We start from the raw sequence: 14,835 nt of genomic DNA on the forward strand, positions 1-14,835 counted from the left end.
GGGCAGAAAGGCTGCGTAATGGTGTCATCGCGCCGCCTTCTCCTTCGTGTCAGGGTCCAACGTACTTAGTCTCGCAGTCCCGTCCCAGGAACAGGGACAGGGAACCCTTTTTCCCTACCCGCTGGGTCGGGGGCGTTGATCTAGCCAGGCAGTGCCTTAGAGATTGATTTGGAGGCGAGAATGGCTGGGTGAGCCCGGCAGGGTGCCCCCTAAATACCCACATACCCAAACAAAAGGCTAGCACGCACGAGACCCGCACCGGCTGGTTGCTGCTGTTGGCTAACCAAAGCTGGAATACGGCCGATCAAGCAGACGGAGGCCAAAGCGGCACGGTGGCCTCCAGTCCGACGCGACGGGGCGGTATCCAATGCGGGAACTGGATGTGCCTGAATATCACCTGCGGAGCATGATGTCGAGACTTGCGGCGAGCTGACCCGTGTGAGTTGTTGGTCCCACGATGGGATACTGGAGGGGCCCAGCACGCCAGCAAGCAAGCTCCAAATGGAAACCTTCCCCCTGATTCGCGCACTTTCGCGCACTTCCAAGAAGCAGAGCGGCAGGGATGGGGATGTGATGGGGTGGTGTTTCTTCCGGGGAGGGGCCGGCGTCACCCTTCGGCTTGCTGTTCCAGGGCGAGCCTGTTGTCAGGGCCATGCCGGACGGGACTAATCACAATTTGTTTGTACAGTCTGGTTCATTCCAGTCTGAGGGCGGTGTGTGCTGCTGCCCTTGCGTTGCATCTGTTTCTGTTCAGCTGCGTATTTGCTCCTTTTCCGCCGGCAGAGCTTTTGCCGCCGATTATTTTTTTTTTTCCTTGCCGCTTGCTTTTTTTTGTTGTTCTCGGCAGCTGGCCCGATTGTCGATGGCGCACTCTAAGGTCGATTCTCGGCGCAGGACGAGGGCTGCCATCGAAGCGATCGAACGGGCTTCGCGTGCCGGGCATCCTATTGGCAGGCGCTAGGGCCCTGTCGCGGCAGAAGCGGGTCCTGGGTGGGTTGCTTGGCGCAAAGCACAGGCCAGGATACCGATTTTTTGGAACGGCCGTGACGTCACCACCTCTGGAAGGCGGGGTGGCTGCCAGCGAAACAGGAGCCCGCAAGCTCACCAGCTTGGAAAGTCTGCTCTGCTGACGAGCCAGGACGAGGAGGCGGTAAGGACGGGAGTTGAGCCTTGGGGACCAGACGCCACCTGGGCCAGCCTCATCAGGCCACCGGCCGGGCTGCAATGTGCATGCTGGGCGTGCTGTGCAGCGCGAAAGGGGGGTCACGCCTGCGCCTTTGTGATACCGTTGGGTTGGCACCAAGGCACCCTCACACGCTCGCGATGGCTGCCGGGACCAGGTGTCGGGCTGGATGGGGCTCTGGGACGGGGACGAGACGGGGACGAGGCCTGATGGCCGTCAATGGGCAGAGCAGAGACGAGAGGAGAGGAGAACAGGAGGTGGGCATTGCTGGGCTCAGAGACGGGAAGCTTGCTGAAATGCATCCACGTACAGTAGATTGGACGCGCGAGAACACAGGGAAAGGGACAAATCCCGTGCGTGGTCAGCGTGGCCCCAAACCGGTTCTCGTGTCGCCGTGGGTGCTTCCATATCAGAGCTCCTTTTCTTTGCTGCGTGCCCAAGCTGCACAAGGTACCCGCAATCCGGTCCAGCCTGCTTGTTTGGTCGAGAGGGGCGTCTTCCTGCATGCCTACCTGGTACCTACCTCTAGCTACTTCCTCCTCCGGCTGTCCTTCCCAATATTTTCACACCTCGCTGTCCCCGGGCTGCTCTGTGTTCTTCTCCCTCTCCCCCCCATCCTCCGCTCGCCTCCCCTCAAGCATCCCTACCGCCCATCACCGCCTCATCGCGCCCTAGGAGACGCTCAAGAGACACGCGCTGCTGCCGCCTGCCTGCCTTGCACTCTGCCAGCCTGCCGTTGAGAGGACGAGAGAAACGACTGAAACATCCATCTCCCCGAGCTCCCCCACTCTCAGAAGGGCGCGCTCCTGCTATCGACGGCCCTCCCTTCCTCTTTGCAGAACTCGCTTTGTTCGCGCCTGCGTTCTCCCACCCTCGTGGCGCTGAACCGCCAGATTTCCGTGCGAACACGGGCCAAGGCTCGGAACCCATTTACTGTCTGCCGCAGCGCGCCGCTGCTTGTTGACCAGGCGCATTTACTTGGTCTTGCTTGATCGCCGCAGAACTTCTGGGCCGAGAGCTCAACAAGGCAACAGCGACGACGATCGTCTGGCATCAAGGCGAAACCGCGCGTCGCATTAGTCTGGTGAGTGTCCCCGTCTTAGGAGCATGCCAATGGTGCAGCAAACTGGAGGCCGACTGCCTACAATCCATGCCCAATTCCCCCGCCCAAGCAGTGCTGCCTCTTGGCCACTACAGCCTAGCAAGCCCTTCAAGCCTAGATGTGCTCTTGTCGGGCCCATTCTGCGGGCATCCACAGAAATCGGGCCGCCTGCACTGGCAATCTCCGCCGTAGCCAGAGCCCAGGCTCAGTCAGGGCAGGGCAATATTTGATGCAGAGGCCAGCCCCACGGGGAGAGCGACGAGTGCTGGCAGCATGTGCTAACTGCCCGCGCCCCTGGGAAGGCTACTTGCGATCCATAGCACAGACAACTGCATCCTCGGGAGCCCGCTCTTCGGCTGACTTTGAAAAACCACGCTGCGCACACCCGGCACCCAATCCTTTTTTTGCGCCAGTCTTTGGTTTACCACTCGTTGAGTTTGCCGAGTCAACCGACGCGCTGCGCCGCTCGCGCTCCGCCATTGAAACCACCACTCGCATTTTCAACCCCACCGTCCACAACCCCCGCGCCCGCATCACCACACCACCCACGACAACCTCGCTCGACTTCCGAACAAAGAAACCCCCCAGCATCTCACCATGGCCGAGTTCGTTCGGGCCCAGATCTTCGGCACGACGTTCGAGATCACGTCGAGGTATTTGGCGCCCTGGTCAAGTCGCCCCCTTGTGCGACCCGGCCGCTAATACTGCTGAGCACAGGTACTCGGATCTCCAGCCTGTTGGCATGGGCGCATTTGGTCTGGTCTGGTAAGATGCATCTGAGGCTCCCCGGCGACCGTGTTTCTGCCTTTTTTTTTGTCTGCGCTGGCAGCAGCCTGCTTGCGCATCATGTGCTGACCATGGAACAGTTCTGCGCGAGACCAGCTCACCAATCAGAATGTCGCCATCAAGAAGATTATGAAGCCTTTCAGCACCCCGGTGCTCGCAAAGAGGACATACCGAGAGCTGAAACTACTTAAGCACTTGAAGCATGAGAATGTTGGTTGCCTCTGCCTGCTTAGCCGGCAGCACTTCCCGCCGCCTTGAAGTGCAACTTTTCTGACAGTCTCAAAGGTCATCTCGCTGAGCGATATCTTCATCTCGCCCCTGGAGGACATGTGAGTTTGACGTCTCCAGGAATGCGCCATGTACCCAAAGCTAATCATTGGCATACTGCAGCTACTTCGTGACGGAGCTGCTGGGAACCGATCTGCACCGTCTTCTCACATCGCGGCCCCTGGAGAAGCAATTCATCCAGTACTTCCTCTACCAGATCATGGTATGACTTGAACCACTTTGCGCTGCCTCGCCGGCCGCCGACTGTAATCTCGACTAACCGCTCTCGTCACAGCGCGGTTTGAAATACGTTCACTCGGCCGGTGTTGTACACCGTGACCTAAAGCCCAGCAACATCCTCGTCAACGAGAACTGCGATCTCAAGATCTGCGACTTCGGACTTGCGCGCATCCAGGACCCCCAGATGACGGGCTATGTCTCCACCAGATACTATCGTGCGCCGGAGATTATGCTTACTTGGCAAAAATACGACGTCGAGGTCGACATCTGGAGTGCTGGCTGCATCTTTGCCGAGATGCTCGAAGGCAAGCCTCTATTCCCGGGCAAGGACCACGTCAACCAGTTCTCCATCATCACGGAGCTTCTCGGCACACCCCCGGACGACGTCATCAACACCATCGCGAGTGAGAATGTGAGGAATATTCCTGTGTGGCTGTGTGCATGCCGTGCATGCTGTGCAGTCTGTGCACTCGTGTTGTTGGGACATGCGGCGGCTAACCTCTCCTAGACTCTGCGATTCGTCAAGTCACTTCCCAAGCGCGAGAGGCAACCCTTGAAGAACAAGTTCAAGAACGCCGATGCATCAGGTAATTACCCCCGATCTACCTCGCAGAAATAGTCCGGATGCTGACCGGATGCTGAACTACCCCTAGCCGTCGACTTGCTCGAGAAGATGCTTGTCTTTGATCCTAAGAAGAGGGTCACGGCTACGGATGCGCTCGCCCACGAATACCTGACCCCGTACCACGACCCCACCGACGAGCCTATTGCGGACGAGAAGTTCGACTGGAGCTTTAATGACGCCGACCTCCCAGTGGACACATGGAAAATCATGATGTACGACGACACACCGGCCTGTTGTGCCTTGCCACGCCATGCCACGGCACCCCGCCCCTGCAGCCAGTGCTAACATGTTCGTCTTACCAACCTAGGTACTCGGAAATCCTGGACTATCATAACGCGGAAGCCGGGCTGCAGCAGATGGAGGACCAGTTCGCCGGCTAATAAAACGCAACGCCTGCGAGAACCTTGCGCGATGGACGAAGTTGCGATCTTTCCATGATACCACGACTATACATCCACAAGCCTTTCCTGTTCATGTTCACCTTCCTTGGCCTTTCATTCCTGTTTTTCACTTTCATTTCATTCCTTATACTTGTCATGATACGGTCACGGTCTCCGAGGCGTTGGAAGAAGGGTATTTGTCTCGTCGTAAAGCACGCCGACAGAAATATGGAGTAAACGAAGGGGAACACGGCCCCAACACTGGGTCTATGGTTTATTTTTCTTGGGCTCGCGTTGTCGCGTCGCCGCGTCGCCGAGTGAGGCACGATAGACAGGGGGCGCACACCACCCGCTAGGAAACAAGGAGTCAGCATGTTCTTTGGCCACCGCTACAAGAGCGAAAGGACTGATGGGAGGGTATCTCTTATGCTCGAGCCGGATGTCGGAATCACGAGGAGGACGAAGAAAAGCGCCCTGATGAAGGTTGCCAGGAGCATGTACACGCAGAGAGCCATGGTGCGGCGCCTGATGGTCGCAACGTTGCAGCTAGAGGCATAAATAAACGCACTGCCTCGGTCGCGCCCATTTTTCGTCTCGATATGTCTCGACATGTCTGCGCAGGCAGCAGATTGCGGGGTGCGGAAGGATACGGACCGGCAGTGCCGACATCGGGCAATATGACGGACCGGGAGATGGGAAGCAGAGGGGTTTGATGTTTACACGAATCCACAGGTGCGGCGGGCTCCCGAGAAGATGCCGTTATTGTCCTGTTCTCTGATGCGGCTGGCCGGGGGTTCCAGAAAAGGAACATCACTCTCTGGTGATGGCGAAAAGGGAAGAAAGATGACAGGAAGACGCCGGCGAGAAAGGATGACTTCCGTGTCTCGGGACCCGACATGCAGCAGATATGCAATGCAGAGCCACGCTGGCATCACGTATTGTTCATATGGCCTGGCCGAGGGTCATGCAATGCAGGCGGCGTGCCCACACACGCACGCACGCGTGCACGCACGGGCTTGTGAGCTGTGCCGAGCCCTGTCTGCTGCCTCGATGGACTGACATGAACGGCGATTCCAGATGGGCGAGCCTTTTTGGTGGCTGGCGGGCATTGTGCCTGTGTTGGGCTAAGGATGGCAGGATGGGTTTTGTGATCGACGTCTATTGACTGACACTACCCGCCCATCCAAGGGGGAAACGGAGAAGAAAAAAAGACAAAAAAAACAAAAAAAACAGCGGCCGCACAGACAGACTGGAGACTCCATGTCACCTGGGAATGACTTCATTGGCGCGGCCGGCCCACCCCGTTGCCAACCGTGCGTTGCTTCCTGTCTCTGGCCCCCTCCATCGCTGGTCGGTGGACGGTGTATACATACGCGTGGATGGCTCGCTGAAAGAATATTTATCTGTCTGATGAGGTGAAGGTAGTATCTAGCTACCCTCTACATGTGCTATTGCTATATCACTTGCCCTAAGAAAACACCCAGAGCAAGCCGCATATCCCAATTTCGCAACCAAAAACCACCAGACCATGAACCCATAAGCCCATCCTTGGCGCGGCCGACTCCACAGCCCGGGAGGGCAACTTTTTACTACAGTCAAAACGGGCTGTACAGCCGCCCCGCCTCCTCCCCCAGAGCACGGCCGATTTCGCCTGTCTCGTCTTCCCCAACGCTCTAGTTCGAGGGCCTGCGCCAGCTTACTGGGAGCGGGCGGACGGCCACGCACCCGATGTTGACAGGAACCCGTTGACAGGAACCCCGAGCTGGCTCGCAACAGCACAGAGGAACAAAGCCCGCACAGTCAGGGAGCTCCACAGCGATCTGGGGTAATCCCGACGGCAATCAACCGGTCCACACCATAATATTAGCCCCAAGGCCCGTCCCCCCTGGCTGGTGCTTGCTGGGTTCAGCCCGACAGCCCAGACAAAATAAGAAAAAATAAAAACATAAAGCGCCAGTTGCCAAAAACAGAAGCGGACCGCCAGGGCAACGACGCAGCCGCGAATCTACTGCTACCCTGCTGCTACCACAGCACTGAGCACCTCGACCGAGCCCGAAATCTATTTCCGGCCGAGCACAAGGGGGAAATACACAAGGGCCAAATACCACCTCGACAGCGAAGCGACGCGCGATTGAGAGTCTGGCCCGAGAGAGCCGGTTGCAGGAAACGGGAAGGGGAAACCTTTACAACCACAAAGTTTAACGGCCAAGACGAATAAAGTCGGGAGCTCGGGGACAGCGATCCAACGACGGACTGAAACCTCGAATGCATAGGGTTGCCCCAGCCGACAGAACGCCTGCCGGGTGAATCCCGTCTGCTCCACGAGAGTCAACGACGACTCGTCCCTCCCGCGACGCACGCCCAATCGACGACATCAACCACAAAGCCATTGTCGCAGCCCGGAACGGAACGGCGGGCAGAGAAACGACAGCCGCCGCCCCAACGGCTTTTGAGCCCTGCTTGTCCAGGGGCCCGAAAACAATAAAATAAAATAAAGTCGAAAGAGATAATAGAAACGAAGAAAAAGGCCGAGCAGAACAAGAAACACGAGACAATGGATGCGCAGGCGGCGGCAGGGGCGGCGGGCGGTAGTGTCGATGGGGGCGCGAACGGCAACAGCAACGGCGCCGGCTTCAGCAGGAGAGGCAGCTCCAGCTCCAGCATACGCAGCGACTTCATCCCGCTCGTTTCCGTCGTCGACTTCCACCACGCCCGGGGCCCCGAGGTCGAGCATTGGTTCGGCGCCGCCGAGGGCTTCGATCCGGCCGTCGAGTACGACTGGTCCCTGCTACCCTTTATGGCCCTGAGTGACGGCGCGCATGCGTGAGTTTCTCTCTTTCTCTACCTTTTTGCACCCTCACGCACGGCGAGAGGATGATGGCTAGCTAACCTGCTCCCTTTTTTCCGAACCATACCGCCAGCTCGACCGAAGACTTCTCCTACTTCACCCTCCTCCGCCCGGCCACCGAGACGGCGCCCGCGACCTCGCTCTTCGGCATCTCGTGCACGCGCCAGATGGACGCGTCGCTGCTCAAGGTGCGCCCCGCCGACGTGACGCGGTCGACGGTGCAAAAGGCCGTCGTGGTCATCGCCGACGGGCCCCGGTCCTTTGGCATGCTGCGCGAGCGCCTGAGCGTCGTGACAAAGGCCTGGTTCGCCCAGCGCGAGTTCACAGACGTCGAGATCCTCCGCCGCTTCCAGGAGAGCCTCGCGGACGAGAAGGCCAGGGGCATGCTGTCCGACGCCGAGGACCGCGACCAGTACCTCGGCCTCAGCCTGCGCGAGTTCGTGCGCGAGTTTAGGTGGCAGACGCTCGTCCTCTTCAAGTGCTGCTTACTGCAGCCCAAGGTAAGAAGGCCCCGGCCCCCCCCTCATGCCGGCTTGGCCCCCGCAAAGCTAACAAGGCGGACAGATGCTTTTCTTTGGTTCTCGTTGCGAGCGGTTGTGCATGATGCAGTTTTCTCTTATATCATTGATACCCGGCCTTCTCCACAGCCTCCAGGACTGTGCTGGCCCAGAACTTGACAACTACGAGAAGAATTTGACCAGGCCGTCGGGGGTCAAGACTAGCGATCGGAGGTCTCTTCTGGCCTACATGGGCCTACCCCTGCAAATATTCGGCAAGGTTTGTTTCTTTTCTGCCATCCCTTCCTGACTTGAAAAGAGAGCGCACGCCTTGACGCTGGCCGTCAGCGTCATCCGTTGTTTAGGTTCTGACTAACAAAACTCAATGGGAACAGGGAAGTCTCTACGGCCCCTATACGCCCCTCCAGCAGCTCGACATCCTAGCCGACTTCGGCACCAAGTCGTACATAGTAGGGAGCACAAACTCGCTCCTGCTCCAGCAGCGGGATCGCTACAGCGACATCCTCGTCAACCTGGACGACAACTCTGTCAGCATCACCTCCCCTTCGCTCAAGCCGGCGCTGCACCTGTCGTCGGCCGACAAGCGATGGATCGAATCCATCACGGCCGAGGTGAACGAGACGTGGGACGAGTCGAACCCGGGCCGGCCCAGCACCATGGGGTACCGGGGAAGCGAGGAGTCCATCAGGCTGCAGTTCGAGGATTACATCCTGTCACTGCTGGCCGCGGTCAAGGCGCACAAGTGGCAGGTGAAGCACAAGGACAACCCGCGCATGGCGCTCACGCACATCGACAGCGACCCCTCGACCGACTTCAACTCAGAGTGGGTCGACTACTGGATGAAGACGGAGAACTACCGCATATGGGACGCGCACACCGACGACTCCCTCTTCGACATCGCCGAACCCAAGCATCCGTGTGCGAGTGGTCTCAGTCGACTGGCCCAGCAGGTCCAAGATCTTGGCCTGGACGAGCGGTTTGCTGCAGCAGGGGTGGTGGTGGGGCGGGGCGTCGCGGCAGGCCGGGAGAAGGCGTCCTCGCTGATCAGCAGGCTGTACTCGGACGTCGAGGTGCTGCGCGAGGCGCAGAAGAAGAAGGCCGAGGAGGCGGCGGAGCGCGAGAAGAACGGCGGCGGCGACGGCGGCGACGGTGGTGGCCACGGAGACGGCGGCGGCCACCGGCCCATGTCACCACCGCCGTCGGCCCGGTCGTCGGGCCACTGGCCCGGCGCGCCCGCGACGCCCACCACCACTACCACGACGGCGACGGTGGGGTCCAGGGCCGGCGCCTACGCGTCGTCGTGGGCGCAGTGGGCGGGGGAGAAGCGCAAGGCCTGGGCGCGGTCGTCGACGGGCGGCGCGAGCGGCAGCAGCACCCCGACGGCCTCGACGCCAACGGCCGCCAGCAGCGGCGGGTGGAGCCTGGTCGGGAGGAGCAGCAAACGCAACACGAGCAGTAGCGTCGCGTCGTCGATGCTCTCGTCGTCGGACGCGGCCTCGGAGCGCGACTTTACCCTGCGCAGCCCGACCGAGTCGACGACCCCTGCCGCCACAGCAGCGTCGGCGGTGGGGATTGCTGCCATTGGTGGCGCCGCCGCCGCCGCCGCCGCCGCCACTGCGTCTGCAGCCTCGAGCGCCAGTATCGACCAGATTATATCCTCGAACGACGTGGCTGTTTCCGCGCCCACTCCGGTTCCAGAACCACCCGTGGAGGCGCCAAAGGAGGCCGAGAGCGAGGACGAGGAAGAGCAACCCACTCCGGTCCCGAGTTTCCCAATCGTTGAGATGAACAACGTCTGGGCCGAGCCCGACATCCCCGGGCCGGTTGGTTCCAAGATTGTGCTGTTGCCTTAATTCACGAAGGGGGTAGGTAGGCAGGGAAAGCGGGTGACGAATCGGAGATACCCAGCCACGACTTTCAGCCAGTCCAGTTGTTTTTGGAAACATGGGAGCGTGTGTGCTTGATGATACTTTGGGTTGCTTAGTGCGCATGTGGTCGTTTGCATGAGAGGGCAGAAGCATTGGCCTCGGCGGCGTCGTATTGGTTTGCTTTTTTTTTTTCCTTCGTTGGAGCTTTGTGCAAGAGCCGACGATTTTGATGATACCTAAACTGTATACACATTGATTAATGGCCAACTTGGCGGGGTGAGGAGCCTGACTTAGGATAACATGTTCTTTTTATTTTTCGGAATGCTGGGTGTCTGGTGTCTTTGGATGGATAGAGCAAGGTGTTGATTATCTCGGCACTTGCACAACTCTCAAAGCTCACTCAGATACTCGAGGTGTCGCGACTCGACGATACTGGTGTCCCTTGATGGCCAAGCAGGGGCTGCCAAAAGGGTGTCCAGGAATTGCGTCTGACTGGCCAGACATGCCCCAGGCGGGGCAACGGCAGCTGCCCCTGAGAAGCTGAATGGGTGGCACATCAATTGGACAGCAAACCCCTGTCACCAGCTTGACATCAGCATTTTGTCGCAAAGGACACTTGCTGGCTGACGAGAGGAAAAAAAGGGCATCGAGGAAAACAGCCAGCCGGGACGCGACGGGCACCGACCGCGCATCGCCTCGTCCTTTCTTGCCAGAAATACACTCACCACTCCTTCCCACGAGAATCACTGTAATTACCACGTCTGGGCGCCGCTCCTTCCGCCCTCGTTGCGCTTTGTCGATTTGCGCTCGAGGCCACGATCCGCGCCCACCGCACCACCCCGCCGGAAAGCCGGGCTCAGGCAGACGCTCCACGCAGCCCACCCTGCCATCGCCGCCCTCTTTCTCCAGCTCCCAACAGCTGCATCGCGTACCAACCGCCAGACTTCTAGGCCAGGCATCAGTCGACCAGGTGTCCAGCATACTGTACCTGGTATCTATACCGTACCAGCAGAGCACTAGCGAGACCCGCACAAATCGAGTCCGCAAATCGAACCCCCTCCTCCCGGGCGTTCCGGCCTGCTGCCACGATGGCGCGACACTTCTCGCGCGCCAGGTTCCTGGCTGTCGCGGTGGTGTTCCACGTCGTCTACATCCTGTCCATCTTTGACATTTATTTTGTCAGCCCCATCGTGTCGGGCATGCGCCTCTTCCAGATCCCAAGGGAACCCACAGCTCGCGCACCCGCCGACCGTTTGGTTCTTTTCGTTGGTGAGCGCGCTCCCCGACCTTCCGAGGCGGCTGGGGCGAGAGAGGCACGGCCGGTGTGGTGACGTGGGGCAGGAGGGCAAGGTTGCGCACGGGAACTCCGTGGCTATGCGACGCGATGCTGACCAGGGTTGCGCTACCCCCTCCTCGCAGGCGATGGCCTCCGCGCCGACAAGGCCTTCCAGTCCTTCCCCGAACCGTACCCCAAGACGGACGCCGACCTAACGCCGAGGCCCCTGGCGCCTTTCCTGCGGTCACGCGTGCTAGAGCATGGCACGTTCGGGGTGTCGCACACGCGGGTGCCCACCGAGTCGCGCCCCGGCCACGTCGCGCTGATCGCCGGGCTGTACGAGGACGTCTCGGCCGTTACTACCGGCTGGAAGCTCAACCCGGTCAACTTCGACAGCGTCTTCAACCGCAGCCGCCACACGTGGAGCTGGGGTAGCCCCGACATCCTGCCCATGTTTGAGCAGGGCGCCGTCCCCGGCCGCGTCGACGCCGACATGTACGACGCCGCCTTTGAGGACTTCTCCAAGCAGGACGCCTACCACCTCGACACGTGGGTCTTTGACCACGTCAGGGACTTTTTCGCCGAGGCCCGCCGCAACGCCACCCTCGCCGCCCGCCTGCGCCAGGACAAGATCGTCTTCTTCCTCCACCTGCTCGGCATCGACACGGCCGGTCACGGCTTCCGTCCCTACTCCAAGGAGTACCTGCACAACATCAAGGTCGTCGACGAGGGCGTCAAGGAGATTACGGCCTTGATAGAGGACTTTTATGCCGACGACCGCACCGCCTTCGTCTTCACCGCCGACCACGGCATGAGCGATTACGGCAGCCACGGCGACGGCCACCCCGACAACACCAGGACCCCGCTGGTGGCCTGGGGCTCTGGTGTTGCCAAGCCCGTCCTGCACCCCGCCGGTGCCGTCGTGCCCGGCCACGATGAATACTCTTCAGACTGGGGCTTCGATCAAGTACAGCGTCACGACGTAGCCCAGGCCGACGTCGCCGCTCTCATGTCCTTCCTGATCGGCGTCGAGTTTCCAGCCAACTCGGTCGGCGAGGTGCCCCTGCCCTTCCTGTCTGCCCCCATCGCAGAGAAGGCAGAGGCCGCACTGACCAACGCGCAGGGCATCCTGGAGATGTATCGTGTCAAGGAGGAGATCAAGCGGGCGGGGGAGCTGCGCTTCCGCCCGTTCGGCCCGTTGCGCGGCGAGGAACACGGCGGTGGTCGCGTCGCCGCAGAGCGTGTGGCCGATATCCGGAAGCTGTTGGATGATGCCCGGTACGAGGAAGCCATCGAGGAGTCAGCGGCCCTGGTCCGCGTGGGGCTCGAAGGCCTCCGCTATCTCCAGACGTACGACTGGCTCTTCCTCCGCGCTCTCATCACCATTGGCTACCTTGGCTGGATGGCGTATGCGCTGACCACGGTCGTGGACGCGCACGTACTGCATGGGCGCGTGGCTCCCGCGAGGGATGCGACCGGCGTCGTTGTCTTCTCGTCGGTGCTTCTGGTACTCTACGCCTCCTTCATCATGTCGGGCTCGCCGCCGACCTACTACGCATATGCCTTCTTCCCCGTCTTCTTTTGGGAGGAGATCTATGCTCGGCGCCAGAGCCTCGCCGAGGGCCGGCGGGTGCTGTTCGCGCACATCAAACCCGGCGCGAGCCTGCTGTCGTTTCTCATCAACACGGCCATGTACATTGGCGTAATCGTGTCTCTGGTAAGCACAGCTGTTAGTCGCTGGGGGCTTGGCTGGCTGGAAAACTGCAGTCTGGTTCGACAAACTTTATCTAACAAGACGTCCAGGCGCTCGGCTACATCCATCGTGAGGTTCTTACGGGCATTTACATCGTCGGTTCGTTCTGGCCGGCCACCTATGGGCTGGGATTCTTGCGAGAGCACGCGACTCTTTCCGTCACTTGGTTCATCTCTTGCCTGGCCATGAGCACTTTTACTCTGCTGCCGGCCATGAAGCTGGAGGACTTGAACCTCATGTAAGCAGATCCCTCATCGAGATGGTCATGGTGATGAACCACTGAGCTTGCGTACTGACAGAAGCTGTCTTTCGCCTACCAGCCTTGTCGGCGGCGCCTTGATGGTGGTAACCGGCGTCGCATACCTGGTTTTCGAGAATTGGGTTCTGTCCGACTTCTCATCTTCCAAGACGACGACAGTATCCCATGTCGGGCGCCCCATCAACCGGTCTCTGGTAGGCGCCCAGGTAGGACTTGTCATGCTCTCCATGTTGATTACCCGGTCCAGCGTGCTATCCTTACAGGCTAGACAGGGCCTACCTCTCGGGAATCAGATGGCTGGGCTGTTTGTTCTGTGTGAGTAGCGGTTGAGCAATCCGGTCCTCTCCCTCTGGGCGCGATGCTTACATGAGGCCATAGTCACATCCCTCTTTATGCCTGTGGCGTATAGGATACAGCCCAACAACCACTACTTGCATCGCCTTGCTGTCATCTTCCTCACATTTGCACCTACTTTTGTTATTCTGTCCATCTCATATGAGGGCATTTTTTACGTGGTTTTCAGCGTCACGCTGGTGGCATGGGTGCGCCTAGAGCACGCGGGGCACACCTACACCCTACAGCCAGGGACCCCCGAGGCCACCAACGGGCACGCGGCCACCACGACGGCCGCGACGGGCACGCAGGGCGCCAAGGCGGAGGCGCCATCCAAGTTCCGGCCGCTCATGGTCAAGGACGCGCGGGTGGCGCTCTTCTACCTCGTGCTCATCCAGTCGGCCTTCTTCAGCACGGGCAACGTGGCTTCGGTGTCGTCCTTCAGCCTCGAGAGCGTGAACCGGCTACAGCCCGTCTTCGACCCGCTGACGCAGGGGGCGCTCCTGATGGTCAAGCTCATGGTGCCGTTCGCGCTCGTGTCGGCCAACGTGGGGATCCTGAACCGGCGGCTCGGCATAACACCGTCGGCGCTCTTCATGGTCGTCGTGGCCGTCAGCGACGTGCTGACGCTCTACTTCTTCTGGGTCGTCAAGGACGAGGGGTCGTGGCTCGAGATCGGGTCCACTATCAGCCACTTCTTCATCGCGAGCCTGCTGTGCGTGTTCCTGGTGCTGCTCGAGGGCGTGAGCGCGCTGTTTGTATCCGGCGTCGAGGTGGCGGGAACCGAGGGCGCGGCGGGGGAGAGCAAGGGGGCCGTTCGGCAAGAAAAGGAGGAGGAGCAGGCACTGTTGGCTGGCGATGACGAGGTGGCTACGATGCCTGCTGCCGCCTCTTTGGGGGACGACGAGGGCGCGAGCGCTGCCGAGGGGATGGGGGATGAGAAGAAAGAGGGGGCTAATGAGGGGGCGGCGGTCGTCGAAGACGCGGTAGTCGTCGAGTAATCACGGGGTGACGTTTGGATCACGGTTGTTGATCGCATTCTTCCTTTGTTTTTGTATACTGCGAAGAGAGCGCGGGTAATGACGAATAAAAACACATGAGTATTGAAGCTATTTTTTTTTTTTCGCCTCTTCTAGCCCGGGGATATATCGTCCATTCTCTTGTCGCTTTTCGGCCTGGTTATTTCAAGTCATCCGGCGGGAATCGCGGCATCTCTAGCAAGGCTTGGGCAAAGCCTCCATGTCCTCGCACGCATGTCACGCCAAACTCTGCCCGTCTTTCGCGCGGCATGCATGGATGGACTCGTCATTATTTGCCGCGGTCGCTGGGACAAAGGGGGGAGGGCACAGTCTGCCGCTCACTAGCCACCCCCTCCTCGACAGGGCGACAGGCTAGCG

At 60.0% G+C, this 14,835-nt stretch overlaps 3 protein-coding genes across 3 annotated transcripts; all 3 read left to right on the plus strand.

Moving 5' to 3' along the window:
- Positions 1–5,168, plus strand: GGTG_08789 (CMGC/MAPK/P38 protein kinase). Its single transcript, XM_009226631.1, has 10 exons — positions 1–2,267; positions 2,588–2,938; positions 3,003–3,050; positions 3,152–3,281; positions 3,357–3,400; positions 3,462–3,561; positions 3,634–3,990; positions 4,087–4,165; positions 4,232–4,415; positions 4,511–5,168. The coding sequence occupies exons 2-10, from the start codon at positions 2,883–2,885 to the stop codon at positions 4,581–4,583; spliced, it is 1,071 nt and encodes a 356-aa protein (XP_009224895.1). The 5' UTR covers positions 1–2,267; positions 2,588–2,882; the 3' UTR covers positions 4,584–5,168.
- On the plus strand, positions 5,145–10,139 carry GGTG_08790 (LAlv9 family protein). The gene is made up of 4 exons (XM_009226632.1): positions 5,145–7,406; positions 7,505–7,931; positions 7,996–8,208; positions 8,324–10,139. Exons 1-4 carry the CDS (start codon positions 7,138–7,140, stop codon positions 9,800–9,802), a joined length of 2,388 nt encoding a protein of 795 aa, XP_009224896.1. The 5' UTR covers positions 5,145–7,137; the 3' UTR covers positions 9,803–10,139.
- A 235-nt stretch (positions 10,140–10,374) lies between these two features.
- GGTG_08791 (hypothetical protein) lies at positions 10,375–14,574 on the plus strand. Its single transcript, XM_009226633.1, has 5 exons — positions 10,375–11,086; positions 11,237–12,810; positions 12,897–13,084; positions 13,167–13,420; positions 13,484–14,574. Exons 1-5 carry the CDS (start codon positions 10,906–10,908, stop codon positions 14,437–14,439), a joined length of 3,153 nt encoding a protein of 1,050 aa, XP_009224897.1. The 5' UTR covers positions 10,375–10,905; the 3' UTR covers positions 14,440–14,574.
- The last annotated feature ends 261 nt before the right edge of the window (positions 14,575–14,835 follow it).

The sequence above is a fragment of the Gaeumannomyces tritici genome, assembly GCF_000145635.1.
Source record: "Gaeumannomyces tritici R3-111a-1 unplaced genomic scaffold supercont2.4, whole genome shotgun sequence".
NCBI lineage: Eukaryota > Fungi > Ascomycota > Sordariomycetes > Magnaporthales > Magnaporthaceae > Gaeumannomyces > Gaeumannomyces tritici.

Bases quoted from the DNA above. Each gene is read 5' to 3' on its own strand.
- GGTG_08789 (XM_009226631.1), top strand. From the start codon at position 2,883: ATGGCCGAGTTCGTTCGGGCCCAGATCTTCGGCACGACGTTCGAGATC. The intron at 3,282-3,356 runs GTTGGTTGCCTC...ACAGTCTCAAAG, and splicing joins AGCACTTGAAGCATGAGAAT to GTCATCTCGCTGAGCGATAT. The intron at 4,416-4,510 runs GTACGACGACAC...TTACCAACCTAG, and splicing joins GACACATGGAAAATCATGAT to GTACTCGGAAATCCTGGACT.
- GGTG_08790 (XM_009226632.1), top strand. From the start codon at position 7,138: ATGGATGCGCAGGCGGCGGCAGGGGCGGCGGGCGGTAGTGTCGATGGG. The intron at 7,932-7,995 runs GTAAGAAGGCCC...CAAGGCGGACAG, and splicing joins GCTGCTTACTGCAGCCCAAG to ATGCTTTTCTTTGGTTCTCG. The intron at 8,209-8,323 runs GTTTGTTTCTTT...CAATGGGAACAG, and splicing joins CCCTGCAAATATTCGGCAAG to GGAAGTCTCTACGGCCCCTA.
- GGTG_08791 (XM_009226633.1), top strand. From the start codon at position 10,906: ATGGCGCGACACTTCTCGCGCGCCAGGTTCCTGGCTGTCGCGGTGGTG. The intron at 11,087-11,236 runs GTGAGCGCGCTC...CCCTCCTCGCAG, and splicing joins CCGTTTGGTTCTTTTCGTTG to GCGATGGCCTCCGCGCCGAC. The intron at 13,085-13,166 runs GTAAGCAGATCC...TTCGCCTACCAG, and splicing joins CTGGAGGACTTGAACCTCAT to CCTTGTCGGCGGCGCCTTGA.